This window comes from Trematomus bernacchii, unplaced genomic scaffold (assembly GCF_902827165.1).
Source record: "Trematomus bernacchii unplaced genomic scaffold, fTreBer1.1, whole genome shotgun sequence".
Lineage (NCBI taxonomy): Eukaryota > Metazoa > Chordata > Actinopteri > Perciformes > Nototheniidae > Trematomus > Trematomus bernacchii.
Window position 1 is genome coordinate 284,670 of NW_022987711.1, and position 8,906 is coordinate 293,575.

Consider the following 8,906-nt stretch of genomic DNA (forward strand, 5'->3'; position numbering starts at 1 on the left):
TATTTTTTAAAATACCTAGGCTTGAGAATGGATTTGTTATTATGGGAGGTGATTTTAACCTTGTACTGGACACGACCCTGGATAGGTCGTCAAACTCTCCTCAAAATCTTTCAAAATCAGCTGGAGTTGTGAAGGATTTCATGAGCCATTGTGCCCTCTCCGATGTATGGAGATTTAAGTTTCCCCACAATAGAGCTTACTCTTTTTTCTCCAATGCGCACCATACCTACACCCGTATAGACTATTTTTTGCTTGATAATAGACTATTACCCAGGGCTAAGACTTGCTCATATAATAGCATAGTTATATCTGATCATAGTGTCATGGTACTCGAACTGGATCTTCCAAATCGCCCCCCTTCGAACAGACTTTGGAGACTCAATCCTCTCCTCCTTTCTGATGATCGCTTCGTTGAATTCATTTCGGACCAAATCAATTTTTTTCTAGAAACAAACACCTCCCCTGAAATATCTAACGCCACACTGTGGGAGACCCTTAAAGTTTACCTCAGAGGGTATATTATAGCTTACTCCTCTAGAATTAATAGAGAAAAATATTCAAAGCCACAAGAGATATCACATCAAATCGCGATTATTGACTCAAAATATGTTCTATCGCCAACCCCAGATCTTTATAAGGAGCGTCTAAGGCTGCAAACTGAACACAACCTTCTAACTACTGATGAGGCAACGCGTCTTATTTTGAAATCCAGGCATAATGTCTATGAATTTGGAGACAAAGCGAACAAGCTCCTGGCCCTGCAAGCTCGTCAAACAGCTGCCGCTCGGTCAATTACTGAAATTCTGTCACATACAGGAGAGACACTGATAGATCATGAGGACATAAATAAAGCTTTTCTGCATTTCTATTCTAACCTTTATGCCTCAGAATGTAATGAGGACCCTGAGGTCTTCTTTCAAAATGTTCCTCTTCCTACTGTGTCAGAGGAACAAAACATTAAATTGAGCGCAGATGTTTCAACATCCGAAATAATTATGGCCATTAAATCAATGCAAAACAACAAATCACCCGGCCCAGACGGATTCACTACTGAATTTTATAAAAGGTTTTCTCCTCAACTAGCACCAATTCTTCAGACAATGTTTAAAGAAGCACTCTCTTCAGGCTCCCTGCCTATGACTTTACGACAAGCCTCTATCTCCCTTCTTGTGAAAAAAGACAGAGACCCATTGTTGTGCTCCTCATATCGCCCTATTTCCCTACTGAATGTAGATTTTAAAGTGCTGTCTAAGGTGCTGGCCAAACGTCTGGAAAATGTGATTCCAGATATTATATCTCCTGATCAGACAGGATTTATCCAGAACCGACATTCGTATTCAAATTTGAGAAAACTATTTAACATTGTCCACTCGGCCCGGTCACCAGACCCAGAGGTAGTAATATCACTTGATGCGGAAAAGGCCTTTGACCGGGTCGAATGGAGATACCTATTCATTGCCCTCCAAAAATGTGTCTTTAAAAAAGAATTCATTGCGTGGATTAGACTTCTCTACTCCTCTCCCCTGGCTGCTATAATCTCTAATAACACTCGGTCTAATTACTACCCCCTTGGAAGAGGTACAAGACAGGGATGCCCGCTTTCCCCACTTCTTTTTGCGCTAGCAATTGAGCCTTTGGCAACAAAACTCCGTTTATGTAAGGATTTCAAAGGCATTGATCGGGCAGGACAAAAGTTGAAGGTGTCCCTTTACGCGGATGACTTGCTTTTATATGTATCCGAGCCTGCCTCATCGCTTCCCTATATCCTGGATATCCTCGATCAATTTGGGAAAGTCTCGGGTTATAAATTAAATTTACAAAAGAGCGAACTTTTCCCTTTAAACTCTGCAGCCGATGTACTCCCCCCTAGCCTTTTCCCCTTTAAAAGGGCTGGGCCTCCTTACCATTATCTCTAACAGGGCGCGTCAATCTCGTTAAAATGATATTGTTACCAAAGTTTTTATATCTTTTTCAAAACATCCCCGTCTTTATTAAGAAATCGTTTTTTCAGACTCTTGATAAATGTATTATTTCTTTCCTATGGGGGAATAAACCTAGTCGGATCAGTAAAGCTCATATGCAAAGGCCAAAACGATCAGGAGGTCTCGCTCTACCTAATTTCCTTTTCTACTATTGGGCATGCAACATTCAGAAGTTGATACACTGGTTTGAAAACAAACCGATGTCAGAAAAAGCGGACTGGGTGAAATGAGAGTTTTCTTCATATCAACACCAGCTGGGCTCAGTGGTCTGCACAGGCTTACCCCTTCTCAACACTAATTTGAAGTCGAGTGTAATAGTAAGTAATTCAATAAGAATATGGGCTCAGTTTAGGAGGCACTTTGGACTACAGGGTGCTTCTGTTCTCTCCCCCATTAAGTCAAACCACATGTTTACCCCATCCTGTACAGACCCGGCTTTTACTGTTTGGTTTAATAATGGGATTAAATCAATTTATAATCTTTACATTGAAGACACATTTGCATCTTTCTCTCAATTATCTGAACTGTATAGAACCTAAAAATCACTTATTTCGTTACCTACAAATTAGGAGCTTTGTATGTAAGACATTCAGCTCTTTTCCAAATAAGCCCATAAAGTCACATATTGACCATATCCTCGAACTGAAGTCAGACCGTAGAGGACTGATTTCACTGATTTATGATCTCATTGGTAATGTCAATCCACACCCTATTGAACATTTAAGAGCTGCTTGGGAATCTGATCTGGGAAGAACTTTGACGGATGACCAGTGGGAATCAGTCCTGGACCGGGTGCACACATCTTCCTCTTCTGCTAAACACAGCCTGATACAACTGAAAGTGGTACACAGAGCTCATTTAACTAACGCTAGATTGGCTAAAATGTATCCAGAGGCTGAACCGTCTTGTCCCCGATGCAGAAGCCAGCAGACCTAATACACATGTTTTGGGTATGTCCCAGCCTCTTTACTTTCTGGAGATGTATTTTTAAATCTTTTAGTGAAATGTTTAAAACTCGTATTGAGCCTGACCCGCTCTGTGCCCTTTTTGGTTTGGCACCAAAGGTGACCTGTGCATCCCTACCAAACAGTAGGTTAGTTATAGCCTTTTCTACACTTCTTGCGAGACGTTTGATTCTTCTAAAATGGAAGCAACATTCCCCTCCATCCTTTTCTCAGTGGGTCAAAGATGTTATGTACTTCTTACAGCTAGAGAAAATTAAGTTCTTACTCAGGGGCTCCTCTAACACCTTTATTAGAACATGGAAACCCTTTCTGGACTTCTATGACTCCTTACAAGATCCACTTGATAAAGAATAAGGTTGGATTGAGCGGTGAGCAGTGAGCAGTTGATTCATCTTTTTTTATTTTTTTATTTTTATTTCTATTCCATTATCATTATTATTTTCTTTCTTTGTGTTTATCTCTGCGTTTTCTTTTTCTTTTCTTTTCTTTTCTCCTCCTTTGCCCCCCTTGAACTAATGTCATTATGAAAATACTGTATTTTACTGTTAAAGGGCTCTGTATCCTGTAACTCAATGGGTTAATGGGTGGTGGGTTGGTGGTTGGGAGAGTGGTGGGACTGAAATAAAGATTTTGATTTGTCAGCATGTGTGTATATATCTTTACTGAATTTGTATCACTTGCTTTTGTTAAAAAACTGAGAAAATCAATAAAAATATTTACCATAAAAAATGAAATATGAATAAAAGGACATTTACTACTTTATAGATGTTAGTTATTAATGAATATAAATCAGGTTAAATTACAAAGTGAACATGTGAGATCTCCAGCAGTAACAGAGAGTCAGTGAACTGACCTGAGAGTCTCCAGTCTGCAGTCTGGACTCTCCAGAAGATCTCTCAGCAGCTCCACTCCTGAATCCTTCAGAGCGTTGACACCCAGGTCCAGATCTCTCAGATGGGAGGGGTTGGACTTCAGAGCTGAGGCCAGAGCAGAACAGCTGATCTCTGACAACCTGCAGCTACTCAGACTGAATAAAGAAAACATGATGTAACTTTAGAAAACAATGTTCCTGTTTGAAATAACTCCAGGTTTAATAATCTGTTCAGAGTTAAACAGGGTTTTAATGTCAGAGATGATGCAGAAACAATCCACTGATAATCTGGATCTTTAACTTTGATCAGATGTTTAACAACTCCTTCATCTCCCTCACAGCTCATCAGTACTGACAGCATCTTCACTGACTCATGGAGCACAGAGTGAGTCTGTGGAAGCTCAAACACTCTCCCTCACACATTCACCTTCTCTTTGTTATTCTGATCAATATTCAGTCATTAGCAACAGTGGAAAATAATAACATTGTATTTGTTCAAATTCAGAAAATCATAAACACAAACAGATCAATATGAACTGCAGTCAGTGAACTGACCTGAGAGCCTCCAGTCTGCAGTTTGGACTCTTTAGTCCAGAACTCAGCAGCTCCACTCCTGAATCCTGCAGAGGGTTCCCACTCAGCTCCAGATCTCTCAGATGGGAGGGGTCAGACTTCAGAGCTGAGGCCACGACTTCATAGTGAGTCTCTGAGAGTCCACCTTCAACAAGTCTATAATAACACATATATTACAACATGTGTTAAAAAAAGAGAAAATGTAATATTGACCTGAAGCATTTGATGAAAAAAATATTTGACATATGTTCTGATATTCCTCTGCTGTTAGTCCATTTAATTTAATAATATATAACAATATATGATAATAGAGTGTAATGAGTTGTCAGTGTGATCTGATCACATGTCTGTGCTCCTGCTGTCAGTGACTGTTACCAAAGAAACAGAAATTAAATAAATCACTTGACAATATTATATATGTACATATTTAAATATTAATTAATATTTGGATGTGAATGATGGATGTTTTGGCTTCTCTGAGCTTCTGAAAATGTATGACAATGAATGCAAACACAATTAACAAACCAATAAAGTTTCAATATTTTCAACTTAATACCATCAGATGTTTTCAGTATAACAGCATTAACAGATAACTCTGTTATTGGTGGGAAATGATATAGATTTTATTTTAAACTCTAACACATTGTGATGAAAACGTGTGTGTTTGATGATAAAGAAATTACTAGAAAGTAATAATAACAGCTTTCTCTGATAACTGTAAGTCCTGCTGTGTGGTGTGATCACATGCTGAGAAACCTCTCAAGTCCTTCATATGTTTGACATGTCGCCTCCATCACTCAATATGAAGAGAGGAATGGTTCAATTTAACTATTATTATAAATAAATAGAAGAACAGTGTTGGTTTATTTTGCTCTCAGTATTTAAACAGCAGAAATGTTATAGTGTGTATTTGAATAATTAAACTCCTGATCCACTTTAGTTTATAAAGTTAATCACATCTGGACTTACTTGACCTTCCTGCAGTTCCTCACAGCTGGAATCAGTCTCAGTCGTCCCTCATATGATGTGTTGTACTTCATCAGGTCAAACTCATCCAGAACCTCCTCTGACATCTGCAGCATGTAGGCCAGAGCAGAGCAGTGGATCTCAGAGAGTCTCTTTGATCTGTTCTCTGACTTCAGGAACTCTGTGATCTCCTGATGTACTGAGTGGTCCTTCATCTCTGTCAGACAGTGGAAGATGTTGATCATCCTGTCAGGAGAGATCTTAGAACCTCTCATCTCCTTCAGGTTGCTGATGGCTCTCTGGATGGTTTCTGGTCTGTTGTCTGTGCGACCCAGCAGGCCTCCTAACAGTCTCTGGTTGGACTCCAGAGAGAGGCCGTGGAGAAAGCGGACAAACAGGTCCAGATGGCCATTTTCACTTTGGAGGGATTTCTTCATGGCTCCCTCCAGGAAGACATCAAGGGATGGGTAATCCTGATCACTGCTGTTATTGTTCTTATAGGGCCAGTCTTTCTTCAGGAAGTCCTTCAGTACCGCTGTGTCTCTGTTGGTGTAACAGTGCAACAAGTAGACTGCAGCCAGAAACTCCTGAATGCTCAGATGAACAAAGCAGTAGACTGTTTTCTGTAAGATCACACTCTCTCTTTTGAAGATCTCTGTACCGACTCCTGAGTGCACCAAGGCCTCGGTGACGTCAAGACCACAGCGCTGCAGGTCTTCTTGGTAGAACATGATGTTTCCTTTCTCCAGATGTTCAAACGCCAGCCTCCCCAGCTTCAGAAGAAGCTCCCTGTCAGCCTCCGTCAGCTGTTGTGGACTCTTCTTCTTCTTCTCCTTCTTCTTCTTCTTCTTCTTCAGCTGCTGTGGACTCGTCTCATGTCCCTCTCCATACTTCTGCTTCTTCCTCTTGGTCTGGACCAGCAGGAAGTGTGAGTACATGTCAGTGAGGGTCTTGGGCAGCTCTCCTCTCTGGTCTGTAGTCAACATGTGGTCCAGAACTGCAGCAGTGATCCAGCAGAAGACTGGGATCAGACACATGATGTGGAGGCTCCTGGAGCTCTTGATGTGAGAGATGATTCTGCTGGACAGGTCTTCATCACTCGATCTCCTCCTGAAGTACTCCTCCTTCTGGGCGTCAGTGAAGCCTCGTACTTCTGTTACCCTGTCCACACACTCAGGAGGGATCTGATTGGCCGCTGCAGGTCTGGAAGTTATCCAGACGAGAGCCGAGGGAAGCAGCTTCCCCCTGATGAGGTTTGTCAGCAGCACGTTGACTGAGGACTGCTGAGAGACATCAGACACAACCTCATTGTTTCTGAAGTCCAGAGAAAGTCTGCTTTCATCCAGGCCGTCAAAGATGAGCAGCACTTTACAGACAGCCAGCTGCTCTGCTGTGACCTTCTGTAAGGTTGGATGGAAAACATGGAGCAGCCTGAGAAGACTGTACTGCTCACCTTTGATCAGGTTCAGCTCCCTGAAGGAGAGCGGGATCACCAGACTGACATCTTGGTTTCCCAAACCCTCGGCCCAGTCCAGAGTGAACTTCTGCACTGAGAAGGTTTTTCCAACTCCAGCGACTCCGTTGGTCAGGACCGCTCTGATGAGAGTCTGCTGGTCAGGTAAGGCTTTAAAGATGTCCTGGCACTTGATTGGAGTGTCATGGAGGGGCTTCTTCTTGGAAGCTGTCTCCAGCTGCCTCACCTCATGTTGGGTATTAACCTCTTCACTCAGGCCTTGTGTGATGAAGAGCTCAGTGAAGATGCTGTTGAGGAGGGTTTCACTTTCATCAGTTCCTTCAGTCACATGTTCACATCTCCTCCTCAGACTGAGCCTATGTTCATCTAAAACCTCCTGCAGACCACTATTTGCTGGAAGAGAAGGAAACAGGAAGGAATCAGAAAAACGCTTTTGTTAATCTAATTATAACAATAAAACAACAAAAAACAGACTGAGTTTAAATGTTTTATAACCAGCTTACTGTCTATGCTCTACGACAGAATACCTATTCAAAAACAAATGAACCAGGAAGAGGAATAAAACGCTGCATGTGTTCGGCCTCTTACCTCGTACAGAGCTGGTCTGACTGGCAGGACTTCTCCTCTTCGCTCTGTGGAGATGAACACATCTTTTATAGCAGTAGTAAATAATGTTTTGGACGATATATTTAGTCTTTAGTTAGTATTTATCAATATTTTTGCCATTTAAAACCTTTTTAGTCCACTGATACTGTACTGTTCTGTACATACTGCACACATCATATTATTAAAGATATATTAGATTATATGAGAACTGGATCCTCTTCAGGTCAGGTTACAGCAGAAACTCTTACTTTGTGTCTGAGGGTCCAGGTTCATTACTGAAGTCTGGAGGTAAGTCATTAGACCAGTCACTCTTCAGAGACAGACAGCTGGGGACTGGAGACTCTGCTCTCTGTCTGTGGAAACAACACATGTTTTAAACATCATTAGTTCATTCAGAGAGCACATTTTGACTTCTGTCTGTATGTAGATTATTTGCTATCGCTGATGACGCCAGGGATCAAGAGTTTAAACTTTGTTACTGTTGTGTTCTGTGTATAGAGCTGTGTGTTTGTGGGAGCCCCTAGTGGCGAGTGATAATAGCGCAGCTTTATCTATCACAGGAAATAGTCATACAGGAAGTTGTGTCAGTCAGTTGGGAAATTACATGTGGCAGTCCCGTTTTGTTAGCTTCACAATCTGGCTGCATCCATCTTCTGGAGATTTGTTAAGCGCATTGTCTGTGAGTAAATATGTTAGCGCAAGAGCATGCTCAAAGATATGTCTCGTCAGTGTTTACCCTGAGGGGCACCATGAGAAATCAATGAAAGTCTATGCTATACTCGACGAGCAAAGCAACAAATCTCTGGCGAGGTCAGAGTTCTTCAGTGTCTTCAACATCCAAGGTGGTGAATTTCCATACACGCTGAAAACATGCGCAGGGCTCAAAGAGACAACTGGACGAAGGGCCCATGGTTACGTTATAGAGTCAATCGACCAGAAGATCAGTCTTCGTCTCCCTACACTCCTTGAATGTAACCAGATCCCCAACAACCATTCAGAGATTCCAACCCCTGATGCAGCTTTGCACCACAATCACCTGAGGAAGATTGCGGCCGAGATACCATCCCTTGATCCACAAGCAGAAATACTCTTGTTGCTTGGCAGGGATATCCTTAGAGTCCATAAAATCAGGAAGCAAATCAACGGACCACACAATGCTCCATTCGCCCATAAGTTGGACCTTGGTTGGGTCGTAGTCGGCGACGTCTGTCTAGGAGGGGCTCACAAGCCATCTGTAGTGAGCACGCTCAAGACTGCCATCTTGGAAAATGGCCGCCCAAGCTACCTGCAGCCCTGTGGCAGTCAAGTGCAGGTAAAAGAAAGATTTGGTCATGACACTATGCACCAAGCTTTCCCAGCGACTTCTTCAGACAGTTCATTCTCAACAATAGATGAGGAGAACCTGGGCCAATTCATCTTTCGTCGCACTCCCAGCGACCACAAACTCGCCCCCTCGATAGACGACATGA

The 8,906-nt window shown here is 42.1% G+C and overlaps 1 protein-coding gene across 1 annotated transcript; it reads right to left on the reverse strand.

Annotated features, from left to right (window-relative positions):
• Positions 1-884: 884 nt before the first annotated feature.
• On the reverse strand, positions 885-8,188 carry LOC117491159 (protein NLRC3-like). The gene is made up of 5 exons (XM_034141024.1): positions 8,174-8,188; positions 5,361-7,207; positions 4,374-4,547; positions 3,927-3,974; positions 885-936 (listed from the first exon to the last, which is right to left on the reverse strand). Exons 1-5 carry the CDS (start codon positions 8,186-8,188, stop codon positions 885-887), a joined length of 2,136 nt encoding a protein of 711 aa, XP_033996915.1.
• Positions 8,189-8,906: the final 718 nt, after the last annotated feature.